This window comes from Muntiacus reevesi, chromosome 15, assembly GCF_963930625.1.
Source record: "Muntiacus reevesi chromosome 15, mMunRee1.1, whole genome shotgun sequence".
NCBI classification, from domain to species: Eukaryota; Metazoa; Chordata; class Mammalia; order Artiodactyla; family Cervidae; genus Muntiacus; species Muntiacus reevesi.
This window is the reverse complement of record NC_089263.1, coordinates 30,073,362-30,086,486: the sequence shown is the minus strand read 5'-3', so window position 1 is coordinate 30,086,486 and position 13,125 is coordinate 30,073,362. Positions and strand designations below refer to the sequence as shown.

General features: G+C 36.7%; 1 protein-coding gene across 2 annotated transcripts in view; it reads left to right on the top strand.

Annotated features, from left to right (window-relative positions):
* The window catches only part of SCAPER (S-phase cyclin A associated protein in the ER), a 398,005-nt gene that overhangs the window by 57,924 nt on the left and 326,956 nt on the right, over positions 1–13,125 (top strand). For both annotated transcript variants that reach the window (XM_065906683.1, XM_065906682.1), the window contains exon 5: positions 1,800–1,997. In XM_065906683.1, coding sequence (XP_065762755.1) covers positions 1,800–1,997 — 198 coding nt within the window. The remainder of the gene's footprint in view (positions 1–1,799; positions 1,998–13,125) is intronic.

The window sequence follows — 13,125 nt, the reverse complement described above, 5'->3', positions numbered from 1 at the left end:
AGTCTTTCTTAATAGAAGTCTCACATAGAGCAATCACAGAGAATAGAAACATCTTAACCTGAAAGCAGTTTTGCCTATTATGCATTTTAAGAAAGGTTGGTTAAAGTATTTGAATAATATACATATATACATGATAGGGTAAATACATAAATGGGTAAAAATGAGTTAGAGTATTTTTGAGATTTTCATACAGTTAGTATCTGAACTCACAGGAAGCTACTAGTGCTTCACTGATTATTCTAGAAAAAGTTTGTGATGGAGGTATAATTCAGGAAAATTCAAGTGAATTTTAAGGTTGTGTGAAATATAGGTAGAGAAATGAGGTGGTCTGGAATATCTGGTAAAGGGCTGTTAGCACAGGGCCTTGGGGTGCAGTGTAACGGGAAGTCAGTGGTGTAATTGCAGAGCTCTAACTGGAATATGGTCTCCTGTGGCTCTATGATCTTGCACAAACCAGTCTGTAAATCTCAGTTTTCTAAGCTGTAAAGTGCAGCTAATAATACATACTTTAAAATTTGTATAAGGGGATATTTACTATCATAATTAAATCATTACTACTAGAGTTGGAAAGTACTTGGAGAGCCATTAAGGCAAAGATTTTGTGGGTTGTTGATGATTACTTTAAATTTTATTGCTTGAGTGTTGAGAATCTGGGCCTGGATTAGGACTGTCAGATAAAATATTTACTAATTTTTATTTGCTGTGTCTGACAGTCTTCATCTGGATGAGGGACTGTGGAAGGAGGATGAGCAGCTCCATCTCAGCCTCTTAAGAGTGTGTGTCTTTGTGTGTGTAAATGTTTTGTTTGCTTGCCTTTTGGTAATGAAGATTCTGTATAAGCCAAAGGCTGGCTATAAAAGAGTTTGAAGTATAGAAACCACTGTTACTTTGAAGGCCAAAGCATAAAACAACACTGAAGCCTATTAGCTTCTACTTTGGGTGTTCTTCACTCTGGGACTCTTATATGAAGAAGGGAAAACAGACAAGCTAGTAGGAGTGATTTACACACACACAGGACAACCCAAAGAAACTTGGGATTGTTTGCTGTTCTAACTGTGGTACAAGTATTTATTTACTTATCAGTTTAAGTAGCCACAGAGAGAAAAGCAACTCGTTTGTACTTCTAGTGAGAAGGTTCAAGTCTTCCTATAAACTACTTACTCATGTTTGTGGTGGAATGATTCTTTGGTAGTCTGTAAAAGTATAGAATATAATCTTGTATTTCCAAAGTCTGCCTGTACTACCGAGGAAAGACTGGGTCATATGAATGCTGTAGTTTATTTGGTGAATCTGCTCTGCAGCTGATGCTTGGTTTTATTCATCAATATTCTTTTCTAGTAAATTGTTTTGTATTTGTATGTTGATTTTTACTTTTAGTGGAAAAATGGTTTAAGATGAAGTTAAGTAACTGAATATAAGTAGAGAATATGTCATTTCTAAATGAAAATAATATATGCCAGCAACTTCACAATGATGAAATGGTTATCTATTATTTGTTAATGTATTTAAATATGCCATACATGTATTTTAGTAAACCAGGAGCCCTTTTAGTGCTCTTTTTTGACCAAGAGTCTATTCATCATTAAAATCATCCTAATTTTCAATGAGACATGTAATTGATATTACAAACCTGCTGATTTTATTTAAAATGAGAAGCTTTGTTTTGATGAATTCAGTGTGATGTAAGGTGAAAGGAAGGACATCATGTTTTTAAGTATTTATGTTAAAAAAATGTGATTTATAAAAAAATCTAGTTCCTGGAGGCATCAAAAATTTTTTTTCATGTTTTATTTCCTCAGAACACTACAGTAGACTGTAAAATGACATCATCTACAACTGGAGATAAACACTTTGATAAAAGTCCCACTAAAACAAGACACCCTCGGAAAGTTGATCTAAGAGCTCGATACTGGGCGTTTCTTTTTGACAACCTTCGCCGGGCAGTAGATGAAATCTATGTGACTTGTGAATCAGATCAGAGTGTGGTGGAATGTAAGGTAAGGCTTGCTTTAAGTTTTTGTAATCCATTTGATGTCAGATTCACCAGTTTTTGCTCTATCTAACTTGACTATTTACCTCTGTATACAGTCCTTCAGTATCAACTATAATCTCCATGCTATACCCTACATCCTCAGAACGTACTCATCTTAAAACTGAAAGTCTGTACCCTTTACCAGCATCTCCCTATTTCCCCTATCACTTGCAGCCACTATTCTACAGTTGACTTCTGTGAATGCATCAGGTTTTTCTTTGTTTTGATTTTTTAAGATTACCCTTGTTGTTGTTTGAGTTACCTAATTGTGTGCTTTTATATTCTGTGCAAGATTTGGTAGAAAATTGTCTTGATATATAGTCCTAGGCGAGAAATTAAAGCTTAGGCACACACACACACACACACACACACACACACAATTTATTTAAAGATCTCTCTTGGCTGCATTCTCCATTGGTACTGTAGGTGGCATTAGTGAGATTTTCACATTCTTTGGTTTCATGTTTAATGTCTTTAATTGGACATTGCCCCTTTTCTATTGAGAAACTTGTCACTCTCCTCATCAGCTTTGGTGAGGGGAAAGTGAGATTGATGGCTAACCGTAAACAACTCTGGGTGGGATTAGGATGTCGTTGTAAGGTGTGTTTTCTAATTTTAGATAACCTTGTGTTTGTAATAGGATGTTAAACAGACACATAGCATAATCTGTCTCTGAAAATTCACTAGAAAGCCTGGCCTTTTAGTAGATACAAACTATATGCTGTATTTATACTAAAGAAAATTATTTTGAGAAAAATCAGGATGATACATCTTTATAGAAAGATTACAGAGGCAGCTTCTGTTTCTATAGTGAACATGGTTAAAAATCCTGGAATTCATTATTTAACCTTTGAAACATATGAAGAGTCAAAGCAAAGTTATATGTTGAAACAATAGCTGTGTTTCCTGTAAAATTGGAAACCGCCAAATATGTTTTAGACTAACTTAAAAATATGACTCAACAGAAACAAGTTTCAGAATGAACAGTGATTGAAATCATCCAAGTTTATGCTTTGTTTGTCACAATTAATATTGTTAACTATTAGCATGTAAAACTTTATGTTTTAAGAAAAATATTTTTAAGGAAAATCATATTGTTGGGGTGTAGTCTCCACTCCTTGTTTTCCATTTCAACCTGCGGGGAACTGGATGTATGGCTCTGGGGTACTGGGGGCCCTGTAGAATATAGAGACTGGTATCTGCATCTCCCTTAGAGATTTCGTAGCATAACAAGCTTGCTGGAGTAGCTCATGCCAGCTGGGCTTAGAGGGACTTCAGGGTAGTAAGCTTTCTTTGGAAGGAGTTAGGATGGGACTGTCACTGATCGAGTAAAGAGGACCCCCAGTGCATCTGATGATTTCTGTGAGGGAAGGATTTTAGACATTGGTGAGGTTGTTGGAGTAATAGGGACTTCCTGTGAGGATACTTGGTTAGGTATCAGTAGAATATACCAAAGTCTGATGGAGTTGAGGCAGATCTTGCTTTGGGCAAGGGAGCCAGGGTGAGCCTGACCACTGCCTAGAGAACCACGAATGCTCCTTGTGCAGAAATTACCATGTACTGCAGGAGATCAGTAGGGACTACTCACTTCACATTGTTCCAGAGATGATTAGGGACTCATCTCTGCCTGGCAGCACTTGACTCTTGTTGGTCAGCATAATCTTAGTCTGATGGGCTAATGGGCTGATGACTGTTTGAAGATCCATCACTAATATCTGGTAAGTGGAATATTGCTCTGTTCCCATAACTGCCACTTATGGCAGGGACATAAGTTTGTGAATGTAGGATAGTGTTAAGGGGTACAGAGGAGGAAGAGGGGAAAGACTCCGTGAAAATAAGCCATGTTTTTCCCCACCACAGGCCTCTGATAAAGGCCATCTAGTTCTCACTTGCGCTAGGTTGTCAGACAACAATAGGCAGGTTGTCTGAAGATAGGATTTAAAAATCAAACTTTGATAATTGAATGTGACTGAAAAATTGTGGATTTCACTGAGCATACTCAGCAGGTTTAGGATTCAACTGAGTAGCTAGTTATTTGTGGAAAACGATAAAAGTATTCTATGTTTATATCTCAATAGTTGAGACTTCTCATTTCAACAAGTTAAGTCAGGATCAAAATGAGGTATGAGAAAATGCTTAGAAAAGTATAACATACTATAAAAAGAAAATAAATTTTATAGTTATATGAAAGGAGAAGTCACAGATGAAGATAGGGGAATATAGATCCAGGACAGAGAAGAATCATTATAGAAGCAGGAAGTATATAAGAAAACAGGAATGTCCCAGAGGCCATGGAAGAAGTAGGAGTGGTACATAGGTTAAGCGTGACTGCAGTTGAGATAAAGCTTGGCATTCAAGAGGGGTAAGAACAGATGGGATCAAGGCAGAAACTTGTGATAAGAATTTGAAATTCCATTTGAGGGGTTCTTTGCCCTTTTATATTTTCAAGAAGTAGAAGGTGTGGTGTTGGAAGAGGGTGGAAAGAGCTGAAATAACTGTGATGGAGAATGAAAGGGCAGACTTTTGGAAGCCACAGGGTTGCCTAGAAACCTTGGCGGTCACAGTTGAGACTGGAAATTCTTCTCTTTCTTGTATGTTCAGTTTTCCTGATTAGAGTCTTCTCCTATCAGAGCTCCTGTGAAACTCTTATTAAAGTCACTCCGTGTTGGTCAGCCCAGTGGATGTTTTTCAGTCCCTCCCTTGACCTCTGAGTAGCATTTCACACTGTGACCACTCCCCTTACAGCACTCTCTCCTTTGGCTTTTATAGAACCACCACTGCTAGTTTTCTTCTTTCTTTGTTGGTTGCTGCCTCTGCTTTCTTTTGTTGGCTTTTCCTTCTCCACCTTACCTTTAGCTTTCGGGAATTCATTAAGGCTTGTCTTATTCGCACTATTAGTTTCTCCCTCTGTGTTTTCTCCATGCCATGGCTTAATTTATTGTTGATTTCCTGATGATTTCTTAAATTTATATCTCTAGCCTATACCTTTCTTCTGATTTTCAGACTTGTATATTCAGCTAGCCTAGTTGGCATCTCCACTTGGATATTTCATAAGCATGTCAAACTGATGTATATAGAAACAAGTTCATGATGACTCCCTCTACCCTAAACCTGGAGATATATTTTTCTTCCCTGAATTGGCAGGGAGTCCCTCCATCTTCCTCCCTTCACCCCACCCTAGCCACTGTCCAATGAATGGACCTCTTTGAGTTCAGTTCAGTTCAGTTGTTCAGTCATGTCCAACTCTTGGCGACCCAATGGACTGCAGCACACCAGGCTTCCGTGTCCATCACCAACTCCTGGAGCTTACTTAGACTCATGTCCATTGAGTTGGTAATGCCATCCAACCATCTCATTCTCTGTTGTCCCCTTCTCCTCCTGACTTCAACCTTTCCCAGCATCAGGGTCTTTTCCAGTGAGTCAGTTCTTTGCATCAGGTGGCCAAAGTATTAGAGTTTCAACTCCAGCATCAGTTCTTCCAATGAATATTCAGGACTCATTTCCTTTAGGATGGACTGGTTTTATCTCCTTGCTGTCTAAGGGACTCTCAAGAGTTTTCTCCAGCACCACAGTTCAAAAGCATCAATTCTTTGGGGCTCAATTTTCTTTATAGTCCAACTCTCACATCCATACTGGAAAACCCATAGCTTTGACTAGATGGACCTTTGTTGGCAAAGTAATGTCTCTGCTTTTTAATACTCTTTGAATGTTAGCTCCTAAATCTTTCCAATCTGTCCACTTCTCTTATTCTCTACTGCTACCATTCTAGTCCAACCTGCCATTATATTAGTAAAGTCCCTGGATCACAATTAAAATTTTTTAGCAGAACTCCCTGCATCCTTCCAATCCATTCTCTATACAATAGGCAAACTGATACTTAAAAAAAAAAAAATATGAGCTCTGATTTCTTTCATTATAGCTCCTCAAAAGTTTCCCTTTGCTCTGTGCATTAAAATCTCCAGCATGACCTTCAAATCTTGAGTGAGTTGATTTGTGTAAACCTCATTTCACACCACTCTTCTCTCCTCCCTTCTGCCTAATTTAAACCAGCCTTCTTTCTATTACTCAAACATGCCAGGTACTCGCAAGTCTTCAGACCTTCCTACATTCTGATTTTTTTGCCAAGATACTTCTCATTCTTCTTGCCCAGCACCTCTTCACCTCCCCCATCCCTTTTACCTAACTCCCATTCCTAGTATAGGTTTCAATTTAAGTGTCACTTTCTCAGGGGAGCTTATCATGTTTCAGACTAAATCAGGTCCCTTGCTAATATAGAGTTCACACTCAGTGTCTGCATGGGATTGGTTCCAAGACACCTCTCCTACCCTTGCCATGTGGATACCAATATCCACGGATGCTCATGCCCCTTTTATAAAATGATGTATTACATTCAGCCCTGGATATCCATGGGTTCTGCTTGGGCACGTATGGCCTGACTATACTCTCAGAGCATACTTTCTCTAGAAACATTTTATCACAGTTGAAACTGTGTAATTGTTTATTTTGTTGTTTTCATATCTGTCTCCCTTACTAGACATTAAGCTCCCAGAAGACAGAAACCACACTGTCTTGAAACTGGAACTGGAACACAGTAAATACTCTGTAAATAGATGTTAAATGTCTGTGTGAAGCAATGAGGCTACATACATTGTTGGGGTAAAGACACATCTACACAGTTATGTGATTCCCCTCTACCCTGACTGAATACTTACTAGCATTCAGTCACTTGCTAAAAATGCCCAAAGATGGTGAGTAGATGAATTAATTATGGGTTGGTATTTTTTAGGTAGATTCAGTGGAATTTCATTAAGTAAAGGATTGAAGAGGTTAAGGGAATAGTTGGAGTAGTGGACCATGGAACTGAAGTTTCATAGGAAAAGAAATGGCTATCACAGAAGCCTGATAGATGTGGAGAAAGTAAAGAAGTTAAGTATTTGCAAATATCCTTTGGACAAGATAGGAGTAGATAGAGTGGATTCTCTATAGATAAAAATTGATGTTTATATTTTTAAAGTTACTATTTACAACTATAAATTATTAGCTTGTTTTTTTAATGTCCTTGAACTCTCAGGCACTGAAATATTTTAGTTTCCCACTACTATTGCAATTTCTTCAATATCTCTTTGAATTTCTGGGAATTTTTGCTTTACACATTTTAGTGTCTTCTTATTAATTATATGTGTTGTATTTTTTTCAATTTAATTTAATTTTAAACTTTTTATTTTATATTAGAACATAGTTAGCAAGGGAATGCTCAAAATCCTTCAAGCCAGATTTTAACAGTACATGAACTGAGAACTTCTAGGTGTACAAGCTGGATTTAGAAAAAACAGAGGAACCAGAGATCAAATTGCCAACATTCGCTGGATAATAGGAAAAGCAAGGGGGTTCCAGAAAAACATCTACTTCTGCTTTACTGACTGTGCTAAAGCCTTTGACTGTGTGGATCACAACAAACTGTGGAAAATTCTTAAAGAGATAGGAATACCAGACCACCTTACCTGCCTTCTGAAAAACCTGTATGGAGGTCAAGAAGCAACAGTTAGAACCGGACATAGAACAACAGACTGGTTCAAAGTTGGGAAAAGAGTACATCAAAGCTGTATATTATCAACCTACTTGTTTAACTTATATTCAGAGTACATCATGCGAAATGCCGGGCTGATTGAAGCTCAAGTTGGAATCAGGATTGCTGGGAGAAACCAGCATGAACTCAGATATTCAGATGACACCACCCTAATGGCAGAAAGTGAAGACGAATTGAAGAGCCATTTAATGAAGGTAAAAGAGAAAAGTGAAAATCTGGTTTAAAACTCAGCATTCAGAAAACAAAGGTCATGACATCCGGTCCCATCACTTCATGGCAAATAGATGGGGAAAAAGTTGAAACAGTGACAGACTTTATTTTTTTGGGCTCCAAAGTCACTGCAGATGCTGACTGCAGCTATGAAATTAAAAGATGCTTGCTTCTTGGAAGAAAAGCTATGACAATCCTAGACAGCGTATTAAAAAGCAGAAACATGACTTTGTTGACAGAGGTTCATATAGTCAAAACTATGGTTTTTCCATTAGTCATGTATGGATATGAGAGTTGTACCATAAGAAAAGCTGGATGCCAAAGAATTGATGCTTTCAAATTGTGGTGTTGGAGAATACTCTTGAGAGTTCCTTGGACTGCACGATCAAACCAGTCAATCCCAAAGGAAATCAACCCTGAATATTCATTGCAAAGACTGATGCTGATGCTGAAGTGCCAATACTTTGGCCATCTGATGTGAAGAGCCAGGTCACTGGAAAAGACCCTGATGTTGGGAAAAGTTGAAGACAGGAGAAGGGGACAACAGAGGACGAGATGGTTTGATGATGTCATCGACTCGATGGACTTGAGTTTGAGCAATCTCAGGGAGATGGTGAAGGACACGGAAGCCTAGTGCGTTGCAGTCTATGGCATTGCAAAGAGTCAAACACGATTGAACAGCAACAACAATGTTGATTTTGAGCATTATAATAATTTTTTGAGCGTTTTTGTCTACTTATGCTTAGTCACAATAGGTCTCTCGGTTTTCATAATGGGAAATGGCATAAGAGCATCTAGTCCAGAAACTTCCAAATGAGTTGAGATTAAAAATTCGTTAGTCACTGAAGCAACGTATTTGTATCACTTCCCAGGCAATTGCAAATTTTATTTATCCAAAAAGATTCTGGTAAGGATTAAATTATAGGAGAACACTTTTCATTAGCAAATTTTCATTTGGTAGGCTTTTATTTGTTGAATCTATTTTGTATGTATTCTTTTTCCAGCTTGCTTATATTGAGAATTACGGGGAGATATTGGAAAGAGGTGAATGATAAAGGAATGAAGATAACTGGCTGAATACTATTATTTGACAGTTTTGAAAGTGATTTACTTGCCATTTTGCTTTCAGATGATTTCTTTTTTAAACATTAGATTAGCAGTTTTAAAAAAATAATGCTTTTTAGAACTTGTTTCACTTTTTGTAAAGCATTTGCTTTTTGTAAGAGCCCCTTCGTCCCTGACTTCTCCTGTGATGGTTATTTCCACTTTTCCATCATCACAGAGGTGCACCACTGTACCATTCCTGCAGCTGAGTTGGAGGGCCATATTGATGTCTGGGCCCAGGGGTCTGCGCACCTAGTATTGCGTGTCAGGAGGACAAAGGGATGGCGCCAACCATCCTGCTGTGCGCCAGTAACTAGAATTAGTTACAAACCAATCGAATTCGTTGCAGCCAATTGGTAAACTAATTGGTAATTTTAGCTGTACATCCATATGTAGTTATCTGAATGCCTATAACATTACTTTCAGAGCCACTTTTGTTCTGTTTCATCCTGCTTAACAAAATAGCCTTCATAGCTGTAAGGAGAAGGATGTGCATCAGTGACTGTGAGGCTGCTCCAGCTGCTTGTCTTGTTTGTATTCCCTTGTTCGTAAAACATGACTCAGGTTACAGCTGCATGGTACCGCTCTGATCATTTCTGATAACAGTGAGCTAAACATTCCTTAAAATAGGTTGTTTAAGCCACCAAATGTACTTTCTCTGTGCCAACTTGTATCAGAAATATAGCTGCTTATATTCTTGCCTTTTAGAGGGTTTCTTCTTCTTTTTTTCTTTCAGTGAAAAGGGAAATCACTAGAAAACTTTCAAAGGAAATTATTCTGAATTAAATCTTTCTGTGCCCTAAAGTAGGTCGCTTAAGTTAATGAATTCAATTAAAGAATTTGAATTGTATTAGTAACATTGAGAAAAGGAAGTCAACTAAATTTTTACAATTTTCCTTTTCCTGATCATAGAAAACTTTCATTACCAGTGATTTGGCAATAAGATTACCTTAGAAAGAAAATAAACAGTACTTCTGTGTCAGGAGAGTCTTTTAAAGTGGAATATAACTTTTATGACTAAAGTGAGGTTGGTACTATATTTCATTTATGAATAACTTGGCATATATTTTTTAGTCTTGGGTCTGGTTTCCAAAGTGTACCTGTATGTTTAAAACATTTGTAAGTGAAAGTGTTTTTGAGGTCTTTGAGGCCCACTGATACTAAACCGTGAGTCTAATACTTTATTATGGAAAAGTAATATATTTTTAAAACAAATAACCGTTTTTATAGCTGACTGTCATTTTCTGATAGTCATCTTCTGGGAGAATTGGAAAGTTGCCTTTTATAGTAAAGTGAGACTGGCATGTCTTTACAGTAAGATGAGAGTAGTATGATAGTGGTAAAGTGAATACACTTTAAAGTTCTTTGTCATATGCATTTAAATGGCAACTATGGCCAATTAAGCAATGTCTGCACATAGCTAAACTTGACATCAATTCTCTTTTGTCAGACATGGAGTGGATCTTAGTGGCTTATGCTTTTAAATCTTTCTTGTGTAAAATTTTCATTGCCACTCTCATGTAAAACTAGTCAGTGCTAAGAAAAAAGTCTTTGCGAGATGAGTAGAATGTAGTGTCACAGCAATGTGATTTTGGATTTTCTAAAGAGGAAAATTAGAGTGCAGATAAACTGAATTAGAAGTGATTCCTGTGAAATCCAGTCAGTTTGAAATGTATTTTGTTATTGGAGGCTGAGTGTCAGTGCAAATGCTGTATCTGATAAACAGAATGCAGGTAACCCGTATTATGGAAACTGGTTTTACATCATGCATAATTATAATGGCCTTTGATATATTCAGCTTTGTATCATTTGCCTTAGAAATGCTGGTAAAATTTTAGACATTTACTTTTCCAAATATATTTCTTTTTAAACTGATGATTTCACATATATGTTAGCAGAATTAAAGATTATTTAAAAGACTAACCATTATTATTATTTTTTGAATTTGACTTCAGAAAGCTTCAGTTTAGTAGTAAATATAAAAAGTGTTGATGAAAAACACTGGAGGGAAGCATGCTCTTGTTAATGGATTTGCTAGTAACTTTTTTCATTCCTATCTTCTCTTCCTTTTATTTTTCTCGCTGCTGGTATAGAACATCTTGGAGGTATGACTTAGCAGAAAGAGCAGTGGGCCAGGAGTCAATGCAGTGGGGCTTGTGTTCTGTGCTGTGTTCACAACCAGATCATTAAACTCGGTGTTATCTTGAAAATGAAGTGACTGACTATAGACTATGTGACTTCTTCATTCATTAGATAATCCTCTGAAATTTACCCATTATTTAACATCTTTTGTCACTAATAGTTTTAACTTATTCAGCCCATTTTTTAGAATAAAAATTTCTAAACAAGACTGGAGAGGGTAGAAATTTCCTTTAAGAGGGATTGTAAATTATAATTAATTTCTGTCAGAAAGTACCACTGATAAATGTTACATTGGACATCTGAGGGAATAATCTTCTGTTTAATTCACTCAGGCTAAAGAGCAGCATTTGCTGGCATGCTATCAATGTTTCAAATCACTGAATACCTCTCTCTTGTGGTTTGAATTTCATTGATTCAGTGTTTTGACACATAGTGGGTTTCTAACAAATTTGATTTTGGTGAGTAAATCATAGAATCTTAGAACTGTTAGTAGCGTTGTCTAATCCATCTGCCCGTTATACAGTTACCCTTGACCATATTCCCTCTGGTAACTAATTCTTTTTTTGAGACAGCTCTGGCAGGTGAGAATCTGTCATTTTCACTGAGCATTGTTTGTTCTATAACTTGTATTTATGTGGAAATAATATAATCCCTTTTATGACAGCCTCTCTTATGTGAAGATGTCTATCATACCATCCCATTAGTCTTTAAGCCTAGTCATCCAATTCTTACTGTAGTTCCTACTATGATGTGATGTTAAAATCTTCCTTATTATCACACTTGGTTTATTGTGTTCTACTTTATCTATCTATCCTCCTTAAATTGTGCTTACCATGGCTTAGTGGCTAACAAGTAGCTAGCAACAGAATTAGACTCTAGCTGATTAAATAGAAAAAATAATTCTTTGAGAGGATAGGTCACAGATTTGATACTAAAACCCATGAATCAGGGTTAGAAAATAGGCAGAAATCAGGGAGGTTTTGCAGAGAAACATCTGGCTAGGATGTATTGCTCTTTTTTAAAATACCACCATTTCCTCTTTATCTTTGCCTTGCTTGCTTGAGATTCAGAGTCCCAGGTAAGTGAGTCTGATTGGTTAAGTTCCAATCATACTACTGTGCTTAACTGTCAAGTAATAGAGAGCAGGAGGATCTTTTCCTTTTATATCTGTGCAACAACCCAATTCCCCAAACTAGAAAGAGAGTGCAAATTCTAGTTAGCAGTAAAAAAATGTTTCATACAGACAGAAAACCCACAGAGGAAGTGGTCTCATTTTACCTTATGCTGATCAGACCCCAGCCTTTTCATAGTTGCTATTATAATTGTATTATTGAAGTGTGAGGCCATATTCACTTTTTCCTCTGTCTCAGCAAACTATTTACTCAACTTGAGTTTAGTGTCAAGTAAAATTACAGTCTTTTTTATATGTGTCATGTGTTTTAAAACCCACCTCTGCCTTTTTACTTGTACTGGATCAAAGGGTAGAATCAGAAACTTATCATTTAAAAAAGCTCATCTTTTTAGATTTGCCACATTACTATAGCTTGTCCATGCTGCCCAATAGAAATATAACATAAGCCCCATATGTACTTCTAAATTTCCTGCTTGTTACATTAAAAAGGCAAAAAGAAACATATGAAAATAACTTACATAATATTTTAAATTTAACCCAATACATCAAAAATTATTTCAACATGTAATGAGTATGAATATTATTATTTTTTTACTGTGATCATTATTATTAAGAAATTTTATATTCTTTCTTTTTGGTCAGAGTCTAAGTTCAGAGTAGCTACCTTTAATGTACTTGATAACCACGTGTGGCAAGTGAACATATTTTTTAAATTCTTTTGTCTATGGTGGATTTATTTCATCTGTATATTGGATGAGCATACCCTGTATTTCTTTATCAAAAGCCCTGTATTTCTTTTATCATACACTGGTAAAAATGTTTAGGTAGAGGGACTTTTCATATCTCTGAGGATAACTGGAAGAGCTAGGTGATAAATAATAAATCTACAGACAGCTTAGGGAAGGTGAAGAATTCTTA